Here is a 16188-nt window from a genome sequence, read left to right on the forward strand (position 1 = left end):
GATGAAATGCCAGAGAAAAACTAGATCATTACGCGCCTTCTAAATTATCCACAACGCCGTGAGCTAAATTAGCAAAAATCCTTCACCAACTTCTTTTGACTAATATAAAAACAACTTTCAAGTAAGGGGAGATCACTCAGTTATACGATTGATAACCCTAGCCAATAGAAAATTTTGTACCAAATCATGCTTGCAAACCCACATTTTGTTAATAAGTGTTTCTCGATCTCAAAATTCACAGTGGGCACACCGGTTCAATCCCAACAACCACTCCACGTCTCAATAAATTCACTCTAGTGGGTAGACGATGTTGGAGCATTTGCCACACAAAAACAAGTCTTTCCCATCACGGACTCAAGTCTACTCACTCCAAATAGTTTCTTCGCAATGCGATTAATGTTCTTTGATGTTGAGTTTTTCTTCTTTTCTATTATGCATCATTCTATCAACACTTTGTATTAAGCTCCAAAATATTGGAATGTCATATACTTTAATCATCACATAATTTATCTTAAGTTTTCTTATTATGGCTGGAAAAACACTAAAGAGCCAAAAGGCATTGCTCGTGCTCATTATTATGTAGGATAGTTATCATTATGTCATCAACCATCCACCCATAAAAAAATATTATCTACTCATCATGAATGATGCCATTGGCTCTAACTATTTTTCAACCATAAAAAATGATACACTATAATTATTTATAAAACAAAGACCTGAATGAAGGGCCAAACTCATAAGAAAAAGTGCATATTTATATAAATAATAATTACTATAATACTAATAATAAGGACAAGAAAAAAGAATAACAATGATAAAAAGCAACAATAAATAACAACCCTGTAGTTCTCTTTTCTTTCCATGAGTTTTATTGTTTGCTGTTTTTTGCTGATCCTTTATCAGTGTTTGCTTGTTGACTCTTCCTTATATATAGTTGATCAACAATTAATTCTTTTTCTTGGATTCTGATTAATTTATTCTAAAAATATAGCAAATTTTTTTCTTTTCTATGCATACTTCAAGTAGCTGGTGATTGTGTAATTGAAGCTATCATTTCTAATGCCACACAAGGTTGATCAGTGGGTACCTAAAGCAGTAAGCAAACAAATCACATTAATTAGTAATGTCTTTATACGAGACCACAAAATGAAACATAGTCAGAACTCAGAAGACAGATTATTTTATTTTTCTCGAAATCCGGTACTCTCTTCATGATAAAATATAAATAAAATTCAACTTTTATAATTAATATATTTGATCAGATATCTTCATTATACAATAAATCTAAAAAAGTGAATTTTGTTTATATTTTGTCACGTACAGAGTAACCAGGAACTTCTTTTTAACAAGAGCTAGGAACTTGACCATAAATAAAATGTTTCCCTTCAAACATGGTCACTGGTGGTCAGTATCCCATTTAATCTCTGAATAATAGTACATTGGTACAACATACTCATCATAAATGCTATTGTCTCACTTTCTTCTTTATCATTTCTTACATTATTTTCGGTACTTCTTATTAGTACTCCCTCTATACCACTCGTTTTGACATTTTTACATATTAAAAAAGGTAATTAATGTTGTATAAAAAAGAGAGATTATGAGTTGATTTACAAAATTGTCCTTCATTTATGATATGAAAAAAATAAATTGAAGAATTAAAAGAAGGGAGAGTAATAAATAGTTAAGGGTATAATAGTAAAAATAACATTAAATGCTTCATTGGTAATATAAAGGGACATATATTGTGGTACAAATTTTTTCTCCAAAGTGACCTATATTGTGGTACGGAGGGAGTATATCTTAAAAATTGAAAAATATTTTGACCATATAGACGAAGTGGCAAACATCTCATGTAAACTCACATACAACTGCAAAATTTTGAGTTTGAATTTAAATAAAGGTGTTTAACTTAACAATTTCAGCATTGCTAGTTGAGTTAAGTCTCATGGACATCTTTTAATTAACCTTTCAAAGCAGATAGTAGTATATATTAAAAAATGTAGTAGTACCTGGGAAGCATCGACACTCTACGTGTCCGACACCGACACTTACGATTACACTAAATTATATCATTTTTTTAAATTTTTATCGGTATCGACGTGTCAGTGTCCGTGTCGTGTCCGGTGTCCGTGCTTCATAGAGTAGTACTGTATTAAGGAGTTCCTTTTTGAAAGACAAACAGAGCAGAAATAGTTTTAGTGGGGACAAAAAAGAAACAGTGAAATCTAGGATTAGGAAATTTACTGTAAAAAAAGGATTATTTTTCCCTTTTTAAAAATATGTTTCCCTTTTCTGCAACCACTAATTATTGGAGGGAGGGAGTAATATTTTAAGAAGCTAGTAAATAAAAAGAAACTAAAATCTACTGTCACATGAACCTATAAATAAACAGTACTTATAAAATATTAATCCACTTGTATATTTATTTATGAATAATGTGGAATAGACAAGTCACTTTTTGTTAGATTAAATGTTGCTATTGGTTCAATGAATGAAAACGTGCATAGCTGTTTTAAATTTAATGATGATTGGTATTGTTGACTTACAAAATGACCAGCTCCAAGAATCCAATAGAATTGTAGGTTTTTGTATGATCTGTAAAAGCCTTTGGTCGTTTTGTTATTTCCACAGTAGAGGACTGTTCTGTCTTTCCCCAAGAAACTTCTAAGCCCTTCCCATCTACAGAATAAAGAAACAAGATTCACAACAAAATAAGAAATTTTGACCAATTGTCAATCCATGACCAAATCGATGAAACTTATGGCTCTCCGGCCTTATATATAAGAAAAGATTCATTTTTCAGGTTCATTGCATAACTGATGTATCTAGTCCATATGAATCAGATACATCAGATATTCAACGAACTTGAAAAATGAATCTTCGTTTATATATGAAACTGGAAGGAATATAGTTTAATTGGATTGGATGACTAATAAATAAATAAAACTGATTGGACTACTTCCGGTTGAATTGTGGTTCAACCCAGTTCAATCGGTTTGATTCGATTTTTTAATCTATAATCCAACTATAGTTGAACCAATCGACAAATAAGTTTGAACCGACCTGTCCAATTTTTCAACATTGGTTTTTAAGTTTGCTTTTAGCAATGATGGTAAGACAAAAAGGAATAAAAAAATGCATACTTGAGTTTCCTAAGCCATGCTTCAGTCCCCTTGGTAGCACAAATCAGATCAACCTATAATAATGAAACACACTATGCTATTATTGCTTATATTAAAAAACACATCAAATAAAAGAATCATCTGATTGAACATAAAGAAAAATCATGAATGTTAAATCAGTCAAACAAGAAAATTTGATTCCTTTAAGACCAAGTCAACTTGTCAGGTAATTGGGGTAGAAACTAGAATATATTTATATATATATATACCTCCTCCGTCCCATAAATATAAGCAAAAACGGATGATTAAAAGTTGATATATTTGACATAAAATTTAGCTATATACATTAACTTTGTTAAGCAATTTTTACTTATATTTTGGGACGGATAGAGTATATAAATATAATCAAGTCCGTAGAATTATGGTGGAAAGGGAATCTTACTTGTCCATTGTACACAGTAACATTGACTCCCTTTGCCAGTAGCTGATCAACCTGGAAATGTTAAAACTAATTGGTTTGAGATTTGTATAATTGAGAAAACAATTAGCGATCAATCTAAACATTGGTTTGAGGTCGAACAATTCAGATTTCGCATTTCCCAAATCAAATTTAAACAATGCCAACGACTGATTTAGATCAGATAGTTGAGATCAGTAGCTGCGTGATGCAGTTACTGCAGGAAATATGTTTCTGTTACTGCATCTTACCTCATCAATTCTTGGCTTCATAAAATCACCTTGAAGATAATCGAAAACATCATTGGACTGACCTCCCCATCTATAATCAAATACACAGTAGTTAAGGAATCATTTCATGAATTTTTGGCAATGAAATTGTGAACTAAACTTGTCATTCATGGTTAAAGAATTACTATAGACTTACGTGACATTCTCGGGGATGATCTTTAACTTCTTCTTTATAACACCATTTAATAAAGTATCAATATCATCGTCACCACCAGGAGTAGAAAACCTTGTCCTTCTGAATGTAAGATACTTGGAGTACCGCTTCATTGATATTTCTTGGAGTAATCCCAGTTCCGATGCTGCTATGGTTACTGAATCACTTCCCGCATCCACCAACAGATTGTAAAAATCCTATATTCAACAAAGTATTTAAGACTTTTTACTTAGGAGCTATGCAGAATAGACACAGACACGACATTGAACTTCAACGCAAATCATAATTTGAATAAAAATGCAATCACATTGGTCAGAGTTGTGTTGGTGTCGGACAACAAGAATAGCATAGACTTAAATACATTGTGGTTAAGAGAACTCATTTATGGATAAATAGAAGTTGAATGAAAATTACCACATTGTTACTGCTAGCAGAAATCACATTTTCAAGCTCACCCCATGAGTTGGTTGCCTCAACAAATTTACCATCTTCAAGTTGCTTCTTGATCCTCTCAGCTATACTGATCTCCAAAATGGGGTTTGTTAGATGAGAGAAAATTGTCATTCCATATAATAATACTTTTATGAAGCATGGACAGTTCTCATATTAGGCATGTCCCGGTGTCGGATACATGTCAGTGTCCAACACCGACACTTATGATTACATTGAATTATTTCATTTTCTCAAATTATTGTCGGTGTCGACGTGTCAGTGTCCGTATGTGTTTGGTGTGCGTGTCTGTGTCCATGCTTCATAGCTTTGTTGTGTATTTTTATTCCCTATTTGAGAAGATTGAAAACATATTTACCTATTTGATTTTTCCAGACCATTATCATCAAGTCTTGAGAGGTCTTTGAGGAGAGGACCCCATGAGAACTACAAATTTGGATCAAGTATAAAAAATGTTAAAATCCAAATAGTTATAAATTGCGGCCTACAACTACAACTGTGGCTTGAAGAATATAACGGTTTTAGAGCTCTTAACAACCGCATAGCAACCACAATTGTGGCCACATCGGCAACATTTTACTCTAATATAAAGGTTGGCAGCGTAACCGCAACTGCAATTTAAAATCAACGTTCAACAAAAATAGACTCATTAGTAGAAACAAACAATTCAATCACGCACCACAAAATCTTCTGGTGAGATCCAACTGTCTCCTAAAGCCACACCTACATAAGAAAAAAAGTTCCCAAAAACCATAAATATTCTTTTTCTAAAAATATTTTAATACAAAGGATCCATCATTTTCTAAATAAATGGAAATAAGATCAATATGAGATCTGACATATGAAAATAGTGCCAATAAAAGAGAAGACTCTCACCTCCAAGTGTGAGCTTGAGTTTCTTGTCCTCAATAGCTTTAAGAGCATGTAATCCAAGAGTGACAGCAAATTTGCCACCATAAGACTCTGCTACAATGTACAGAGGACTCTTTTGAAGTTTCTCATCATTATTAAATAGCTTAATTAACAATGTGGTCAAATCAGTGGCTGCTTCATCATCTGTTTTAACAAAAAGTTTTCGATCCTCCACAAAACTGTATCCTGTTCCAACCGGATTGTCCTGTGTTATATCATATGACATCAAAAGCATTCAGTAATATGAATCACATAGTCAAAAAGAAAACTCTAGCATTGATCCACCGTCACCATAAAAAGTTTTACTTTATTAATAAATTACGACCAATCATATGCGTGACTTCATAAATAATCTTCATAAATAATCATAATTAAAACGTCGTCAATGATCTGACGATTATAATTGACCGATCATAAAAGGAAGGTAAACACTCTAGCACATATCTTATTTGAATATGTACCGGTACACCGCCGATGTAGATAATTCTGATAGGTCCACAAATAGTGTTTAATATAGAAAATTTAATAAACCTTTTTTATGAACCTATCATAATTGTTCACCTCAGCGGATGAAGTGGTACTTATCCAAGTAAGATGTATATACCGAAGAATTTACCTAAAAAGAATCCAAGGAAACAGAAAATTCTAAAAGCAAATGCTACATCAAAGAAAATAAAACTCTTTTCATGATTAATGATTATGACTAATTACCACAAACAAGAGATCTGCTTTTAACAACCATGTTGAATTCCTTGGCTTCAAGCTTGTATCCAAAGGTCCAACCTCTTCAAAGTTTCCAATTCCAACACCTGAAGCACCCTATCCAATGTTTTGAAAATCTCATCTCATTATATACAAACACAGGAAATGGGTTGTTCATATTCAGAATTCAGATTCAAACTTTATCTTAATCAATTCAGTTATACTTACAGGGCCACCCTGCAACCAAAGAACTATTGGCCATGGCTTTGAAGAATCTTCCACTCTGTATGGACTTCTATATAGCCACCAAAACATGTGTGCTTCTGTAACAACAATAATAATAAAAAAATGAAATTCAATTGTTACTTTCATTTCACTCTATTAACCATTTCCACAAACACAAAATATGCAACAACAAAAAAATCATTTTTTTTTCTTATATAAATTCTCTGCTTAATGAATAAAACAAACAACCATGATTGAAATTAGAGAATTACTCTCTCCCCAATGCTTACTATAAGAAAAAATTCATTTTTTTTTTAAGTTCATTGAATAACTGATATATCTAGTATATGACAGAAATTAGAGTCGGAGTCAATAGAATGCAAAAAGACTTACTGGGTCTAACTTGAACATAGCCCCATTCTTCTGATCCATCTTGATTTTTCAAAGCTGTTACGTTTTGTAGAAGAAAAAAGGAAGCAAGGAAGAGAAGAATGATGGAAAAATGAGAGAGTTTTTCCATATTTTGAAGGAAAAGAAAGAGAGAAAGTTGAATTATGAGTGAAGAAAAGTAAAAGAAAGAGAAGGGGTGTTGAATTATATATAGTGGGTGGTGAGTGAAATATGAGAAGAGTGTTTTTGTCAGTGTATGTATGAATCAGGAAATAGAAGAAACAATGAATGATATAAGGAAGGAACGAGTGATATGTACGCTGCAAAGTTCAGAGGATGAAGACAGAGTTACAGCAGTGATTTAAAAGTGAGTGAGAAAAGAGTTTTTTAACTTGTTTGTTGGCAAAGTTAGTATAGTATCACACGTGAAGACCGCTCTAATTGGATTGATTTGAATCAGTTTTTGGTGTTTTCAAAAATGAAACCAAATCAAATTCGGATACTTTAATCGATTTGCAGCGTTATTTTTTCTCGATGTATTTCATTTCATGCTATTATTTTTTTATCCGATATATTTTTTGTTATACTTTTTTCAATTATATTTCATCCGGTCATTATTATAAACAAAAAAACCACTTTTTAGATTCATTGAAAATCTAATGTATCTAGCCAATATTATGGACCACATACATCCATTTTTCAATGAACCTAAAAAATGGTTTCTTTTACTTATAACAGTAACTAGAGAGAGTACATAATACTTGATGTAATCAATTATCACCATACACTATACATAAAAGAAAATATATTATTTTGGAAATATACATGAGATATATTATTATCATTTTAAAAAAATCATATATATAAAATTAAGTTCATAAGTTTAACATCAAATAACAAAGTACAACAAAAATAAAATTTCAAATCTTTTCTCACTTGAATCACTAATAATATAGTGTGGGCTGAAATAAATAAATATATGGTTAATAATATGCCTATTGGTTCGGTTCATCAGTTCTTAAAAACTGAATCCGAGAACCGAACTAATGCACATCGGTTTTTAATTGATCCGGTTTTGGATCAAAAGCATAAAAATCAGTTTTTTTTTATTATTATTTGGATTAGTTTGAATTGTCGGTACAATTGGATTTTTCTGATCCGCTTACATCCCTACATGTGAGTGTTAAGTTGGCTTTCACTATATTGGTTATTTTGATGAAAAAAATTTATAGACCTATATGTAATTATTATATTTATAATATTTATATTATTACTTGCCTAATTCAACAAAAAATTGTTTTTTTCGATATTTTATATATAAATTTTTTATATTTAGATACTTAACTTATGTCATGAACCAATTTTTTTAAAGAAAACAATTTTTTTAACATATTGCAATATAAATGTTTGTGTCTCTTAACAATTTATTTTAGGGCTTGAGAAAACAAAGATCTAAATTAGGGATGTTAATGGGGCGGGAAATGTGCGGAGTAACCTTCCCCGCCCCGAAGTGTTTGCAGGGAAGTTTTTGCCTGCATCCCCGTCTTCACGAAGGAATATTTGTCTTCATCCCCATCTCTACATATCCCGACGGTACCTGCGGAGATTCACGGATATCGAATATTAACAAAAAAATTATATTTTTTGGTCAAAATTATGACAATAGGATGACGTTATTTATAAATTTGCATCTTTCTTTTTTTAAAAAAATAAAAATAACACATAATGCATTCATAAAAAAAAAATATTGTAAAAGCATTTGACTACTAATAATCTTACAAAACTTAATAGTCAAAATATTCCATAATGTAAAGCAAAGTATGCATAATCATGCAAAAATTCATAACCAAAATATCTCAAAACTGTCGGAGAAAATAATGGAAAGACTCCTCAGTTACTTTTTATTTTTAATTTTTTTAATAATAACAATAATATAGTTATGTATATATGGACGAATTCAGGGAATCCGCGGGGACGGATGAGCCTTCCCCGATCCCCATCCCGAAGTACCTGCGGAGGAGTTTTTACCTTTATTCCCGTCCCCACGGGGAAAAAATCCTTGTTTTCGGAGCTCCGAACGGGGAAATCCTCGCAGGGATCCACTTTGACGGATGCAAATTGACATCCCTAATCTAAATCATTTGTCACACTCATTTTATTTTACTTTTTTTTTTTGAATAATATTTTACTTTTTTATTTAATGGAAAAAAAGGCGGTCACAGTCAATTATTTGTGTGCCTCTGAGCTAAGGTTTAAAGAGTTGGAGGTTCAGGTTCATGGCCAAACAAAAAGAAAAACTAACATAACATTGTAATATACTAACAATTTGCTTATAAAAATAAAATAAAATTTGTGTGCCTCTAAAGTATTTATAATTAAAGTCATCCATTTTTAATGATCATCTATTTCTAATGATAAGATGATACGTTATGATTGATTTACAGAATTACAGTATAGAAAATATTTACGGCAGATAAATATGAATGGAATCATTATTTTGTCTAAAAAAAGACTTAATTTTCAAACCAAAAAACCCTTAATTTTATGGCTATGCTTAAAAGCAATGTCAAATTTTGTTTTCGTGCGCCATGATAAATCAACGGGTTCATGGGGACCAAAACAATTGGCATTCATTAGTTATGACGTAGGAAGAAGCATTTACACTCACACTCACACTAACACATACGCAAACAATATATTAGTTCAGCAATACTAATACACACGTTTAGCATTTATGTATTGTAGACAAAGGAAGTTACTATAATTGAAGATCTTTTAGAGACATCCTCAAAAAACCTGGATCAAACTCAATTGTGATGTCGTGTACAAAGTAAAACTTGTCTATTTTAGGGGTGGATGCCTCATTTGGGATAACTCATGGGGCTGGATCAAGGGTTATGCTTGCAAAATTGGTTATAATGTGAGTAATGTTACATAATTTGGAATTAGCTTGATGAGATAGGATTTCTAATAAGACTATTGTGGAAAGCGACTCAAATTAATGTCCTTATTGATGATATGGTCCTACATGACACTATGGGTGATCACGCTTTGCCAACACTATGCACAATGTAAGAAAACTTGTATTTGTATGACTTGTATTTTAGGTCATCTTAAAGTAGAGAAATTCCTCTTGATAAACTGAATCAAGAGAAATTTAATTGTTGGACAAAATTAAAATTATGGTTTAATCGTGGTTGAAAGTGAAATAATTGAAATTTTTGTTGAGCATGAGTTCTTGGTGGACTAATCCTACTGCTAGTATGTAGGCATGACAATATGATCAATACCTATATACAGGGTCGGTTTTGACAATTTAGAGGTCCGGCTTAAATATTAAAAATGGACCTTAATAAAAAAATGTAATTTTTTTTTTAAAATAATCCAACATGCATAACATAAGAAATAGTCATTATTATAAATTTATAACTAATATAAAAAAATTCATATTTTAATCTATAACAAAATACATTCTAGCTACTTAAAAGAGTCATTATTATAATTTTTTTTTTTTTACAAACTTGATTAACTCTAATCCAGCAAATTTCCTTGTTGCTACTTTAACTTTCTCTTGATATCCGATGGCGGAATATACAAGATTTTGGTAGAAGAAAAAAAACATGATGCATTGGACAAGTTAATTAATTAATTATAATTAAAATAGCTACTTGTGGTAAAAGGAATAATTAATCAATTACGATTTACAACCAAAGGTGGAAAGTGAGCCTAGATAAACTTAGCAACAGTTAATGACAATTATTTTATTTATTATAATATTGGTGCGAAGTTTCCGCCACTGTTAATGAAGATTTTTTTTTATAAGCACTGTTAATGAAGATTAATCTTCGTTAAAAAATCTGTGAAACACACAAGGTGAATTCTCTTCTCTCAACCGAATTTTTTCCATACGCATGAGATAATAATCGAACTTTAACTACATGTTTAAAAGGACAAAAACTCTTATCACTTGAACTGTTGGTTAAATTAATTATTTTCTAATCATAACATAAATGAAATTAAAATGTGAAAAGTAAATCCACTTGAGGTTGGTCTAGTGGTGTTGGCTTGAGTCCTTGGAGTATGCTCCTCTCAAGGTCAGGTTCGATTCTCCCTGATGCAAATTTCGGTGGACCAAATCTATACAAAGCAAAAAAACTCTGGCTTTGAATGGGGCCTCCGCAATTGAATAGTGGGATTAGTCCCTAAATTAGTCGGTCACAGAACCGGATACCAAATTTTTTTTTTTAAAAAAGAATAAGAAAAGTATAGCTAAAAATTGATTGGTACGTCGTGTACCTGAAAGTAATATTGGGTGTTTGCTTGGTTAATCGTCAAAATCAATGATACAAAGAAAAATGTCTTTTCATTTGGATTTTCTTGCTTAAGAATATAGTAATATAATTGGTGCTTTTACGTGATAGCAATGGATATTTTAACTGTCCAAAATTTATATTATAAATATATGAAAACTCCAAAATTTTACTATCCGTTATTGAAGATTCCGAAGCATGTGACACGATATTCTCTGGGACTGTTTTAGATTTGAAAATTATACAAACATATATGACATATCCATGGAATTTAATACATTTAAAAAAAAAAAAAATTAGAGATGAAAGCTAACAAGTATTTTACAATATTTGAAGAAATATGAACTATTTTTTAAAGTTATAACTTATTATTTTTCTTTATAGAAAAGGTTAATTTATTAATTGTTGAGTAGTAACACCACCAACATCAAAGTTTAGAATAGACTACAAATAAATAGGTGCACAATAATGGCACAAACAAAGCAAAGTAAAAACATAAATATATATCAATAATATATGGTCATGATTATATTATATTTTAGTCTTTGCTATATATTAAGTACCGTTTGGACCAACTTTTTTTAAGCCTAGAAGTTATTTTAACCAACAAGCTAGAAATAATAGCTTTAAAACTAAAATTAAAGTTGTTTGGTAAATCTTACTTTTTTTTAAAAAAAAAAGGTTAAAAGTTGTTTTTTTCTTTTATTATAATAAGGCTAAAAGATATGTTTGATAATATGTTATAATTTTTCTTAAAATATAGAAGCTGTCTTTTTTCTTACCAGAGCTTTTAAAAATTGTTGTTTGGTCTAACTTCTTACTAAAAAAAAGGAAAAAAAAGTTAGGTCAAACAAGTCCTTACTATCCTGTCATTAAAAAAAAGTTGCACAATCTATAACAATAGTATAAAAGTTTTTTTTTAGCAAGCATATGAGCACATGATTAGTCTCTCTGGAAGAAATATAATGAATTTGTCCATTCTCTACTACTCCATTCGGTTTATAAGAAAAAAAACATTTCAAATTTTGGTTATTATTATAAGCAAAAGTTAACTACTTTTTAGCTAATTAATACTACTATTCCTAATATACCCTTATTTAATTAATTTTTTTAGGCACTAATTTCACTTTTACACTTTTCAAAAGGGGTAATATAGTAAACTTAACTCATGTTTTGCATCAAATCAAGAAAATTAACTACACTTAACTAAATTTCTTATATACCGTATAAACAGTTTTTTTTGCTAATTTTTGTGACCGGAGGGAGTATGACTTAAGGTGAGAATTTCATTGAGAAGTAGGATCAAGGGAGTATAATTGGTATGACCTAGTTGAACATGTAGTTGTCGGAGTTTGTTTCAAGTCCCACAATGCTTAGACTTTCAGAATGTGAAGTATATAAATATGTGAGCGTAACTTCACCATATGAACTAAATTTTGAGGATGAGATCCAAACATATTTAACGGACATTTCATAAAGTTATGAAATAGAGCAAGAGGACATTTCACCATATGATGTTTTGTTTTGGACTCCCAAATCAAGAGCAAAATGGATTCTGCTACGTAGGGCCCAAACTTCTGAAAAGATGAAGCTTCTAGAACTTTAAGTTTACACTAGAAACCTTTTATGAAGGTGTCATACTCACCTCCCCAAGATAGGAACCACTAGTAACATGTATGTATGTGTAGTGTGAACCACATCAACATTCATTTTAAGCACACTTGGGCTGATTTTGACCAAAACAAAGTGGAAGTAGCATTCATTTTAGTTTCCATGTAGGTGTTCATCGAGCTATGAATGAATTTCCTCCACCTGATTGATAACTTTGGACCAAAGAAAGAGTGTGGACCATATATCAATATGTTGTTCAAATATTAAGTCACTAGGTTCGGTACAGTGACGAGAGATTTGAGTAGTATGTTATAGGTTATAAGTTCGATTCTAAGCTCATTATAAACAAAAAAAAATAAAAATATTAAGAGTATTTCGGTCTTGCCACAAAAGATTAACGACAACTCCGAATAATAGTTTCCAAGGCCAAGCCGTATGTCCATTGTCGTTGTTTGAGAGATTCCATTCGATCCATGTCAAAGTTCCCATCACCACACCAACCTATAAGAGGTAGTAATATTAGGAAAATAATGTACCATCTCAAATATCGGCCAATGAATTTCAAGAGCTAAATAGAGGTCCTTGAAAAATTGGAATTCAAGGTCCTATTCCCCAACATCATCATATTCTCAAGAATCTTTTTTTTTTTTTTTTTTTGAGAGAAGTGTTTTTATTCACGTGTCTTCTTTTCAAGGTGGATAAAAAAAAAAAAACCTGATATTAAGACCACCTTGATTTACCCGGTTAAAATGCGGCTATTGATACTAATAGTTTTCCTCTGACCGCACTATAAAGCTATATTCCTTCCAAAACTCTCTCAATTCAACTAGTCTTTGAGACAGTTGATTTAAGATACCATATTTAATACCTTCCAAATTTCCAATCTTATGAGAACACATTTGTGAAATTAAAAACTATAAATCATAAACTATAAATTCAAATAGAAGCAATATCATTAGCATATTTTCCAAATACTCCTGCAGCATGTTTTTTTCTTCCTTATATGATATGTCCCATGGTTAATATCAACCGGAATCCTATTCAGATGCACCATCAATTCAACAGATAGCAGTTGTAAACAAATTTGCTTTTCACACCTCCATTTTCAGGTGGACTCCTTAAGCATCATGCATGGATTGAAGGCACGGTACAGGCCGGTTTAATATTAACAGAATCTCTGTAGCTTCATTTGAAGGTATTTTGGTGGTTATTATTATAAACTTCTCCTAAAGTTTATATATGGAAGAGATCAAATTATACTGATGTAAATTTTTTATAATATTATACCTGCTTTGAATGGGCTGAACAGATAACTCCAAATGGTAAATAAGAGGTTGATATGATGGTTTCAGTTTGTTCGATGGATGAGAAATGTACCAGTAAAAATGTTAGCACTCTGACGATCAAGTTAGTATTTGATAGAGGGGAAATGCTGAGTAAATTGGGGTGAAAATTGCATACCTTAGGGTTTAGAGATATGTATGTATTTATAGGCCAAACCTTGCATGAGTATGTATGGAGAATGACAATTTTACTGTGTGAGTGGGACCGTGAATATTACAGATTTAGTACTATGCTGAATTCTTATTGGCCGAGGCCATATGTTATAGAGAACGTGATTGTCCTTCCCTTGAGTAATTATCCCATGCTTGTTAACATGTTTTGGAGCTTAGCGCCTTTGGGTTTTAATGTGTTGGGCTTTAGTCTAGTCCGGAACAATATCACTTAATATCGTTTTAACAGATACAAATTTTACAAAGTCAACCGTTAAATTGAAAGTTTATATGATTTAGATCATTCATATATATATATATATATATATATATGGGTCAGGATCAAATAACACCAACTAGTTTGACACCAAATGTTACATCTCTCAATAACGTTTTAACCGATAACAATTTTATAAAATCCACCGTTGGATTGAAAGTTTATATCATATAGATTATTTGTGTAAAACTTCAGACAAATCCAAAATTATTTGATATGTTATCGAGATACATCAAAATTAACGGTTTGCATCTTTTTTTATATGCCGTTAATCTTTATGTGTCGCAAATTCGCAATAGCATATAAGATGATTTTGGATTTGTCTAAAATTTTACACAAATGATCTATACGATATAAACTTTCAATCCAACGGTGGATTTTATAAAATTGTTATCGGTTAAAACGTTATTGAGAGGTGTAACATTTGGTGTCAAACTAGTTGATGTCATTTGATCCTGACATATATATATATATAGGACAAAACTTATATGCATGTCTTTAGATGCAGTTTTTCCCGTTCCTCTCACAAAAAGGTAGTTATTTATATTTTTTAATTAAAAAAAGAAAAAGAAAATTGTTTTTAAATAAAAATAACTTCTCCAATGTATCTAGCACAGTAAGAACTGTGTATATAGAACTGTACATAAGTTTGGTCCATATATATATATATATATATATATATATATATATATATATATATATATATATATATATATATATATATTTACACAAATCTAAAATAATTTGATATGTTATTGAGACCACCAAAATAAAAAGTTCGTCAATGTTACACCGGTAAATTTAAAATCGTTGATATGTTATTGAAAACGATCAAAATTTACGGTATTCAATAAAAATGCATAAACTGTTATTCTTGAACGGTCTCAATAAGATATGAAACGATTTTAGATTTTTGTCAAATTTAACAAGGATGATCTATATGATACAAAATTTCAATTCAAAGGTGAATTTTGCAAACTTTGTATTCGTTAAAATATTATTAAACGGTGTAACATTACTCAAATGTTTATCGGTGTAATTTAATCGCTCTTCATATGTATTATTATTTTTTAATTTATATATTTTTTACTTTATTGTACTTTATCAAAGCACAAGGGCGGCCCTAGCCCATGTGCAACATGAGCCATGGCATAAGGCCTCACCTCAAAAAGAATTATAGAGTAATATTATTAGTATGTTAGGGGGTGTAAAAATTAATTATATTACAACACTGTAAGGCCTAACCCAATTTTGCTAAAGGAAAAAAATAAAATAAATAGGAATAGCAAGGCCCAGCCCAGTTTTTCTCAATTTTATTAAAAAACCCTTTATTACTAGTTTCAACGTCACAATGTTTCTCTTGTAAAAAAAAATGACAATGTTTTTAGTACTATTTGATTTAATGCAATTGATTTAATATTGATAATTTATATGTTTACAAGAATAAGAATATTATTTTTTTTATATTATTTGCAATTTAAATCAATTTTTTTTAAATTATGTTTTTTTAATTATGTTTTTTTAATTAAGGGGTCACTTTTACATTTTGCATATAGCCTCCTAAAATTCGGAGCCCCTGACAAAATATATCAACGCATGTATTTGTGATTTAATTTTTAATTTAAATTACCATAAATAAGAATACTTAGGGGTTTTAGACTTTTAGTAACAAGATGCCATGCATGGAGCAAAATCCATCCAAATTGTGTGCAGCCGTGAGAGAAGATCATGTGTTGTAAGAGGCTTGTCTCCTTTGCTCATTATTAAGAAATTTCACTTTGCGAGATAGCTG

At 30.7% G+C, this 16188-nt stretch overlaps 1 protein-coding gene across 1 annotated transcript; it reads right to left on the reverse strand.

The window, feature by feature from the left end:
* Window positions 1–617: 617 nt before the first annotated feature.
* On the reverse strand, window positions 618–7128 carry LOC123920627 (serine carboxypeptidase-like 51). The gene is made up of 13 exons (XM_045972920.1): window positions 6709–7128; window positions 6319–6413; window positions 6100–6207; window positions 5353–5593; window positions 5156–5199; window positions 4835–4902; window positions 4441–4546; window positions 4009–4223; window positions 3834–3903; window positions 3568–3618; window positions 3147–3199; window positions 2550–2682; window positions 618–1087 (listed from the first exon to the last, which is right to left on the reverse strand). The coding sequence occupies exons 1-13, from the start codon at window positions 6833–6835 to the stop codon at window positions 1019–1021; spliced, it is 1380 nt and encodes a 459-aa protein (XP_045828876.1). The 5' UTR covers window positions 6836–7128; the 3' UTR covers window positions 618–1018.
* Window positions 7129–16188: the final 9060 nt, after the last annotated feature.

The sequence above is a fragment of the Trifolium pratense genome, linkage group LG4 (assembly GCF_020283565.1).
Source record: "Trifolium pratense cultivar HEN17-A07 linkage group LG4, ARS_RC_1.1, whole genome shotgun sequence".
Lineage (NCBI taxonomy): Eukaryota > Viridiplantae > Streptophyta > Magnoliopsida > Fabales > Fabaceae > Trifolium > Trifolium pratense.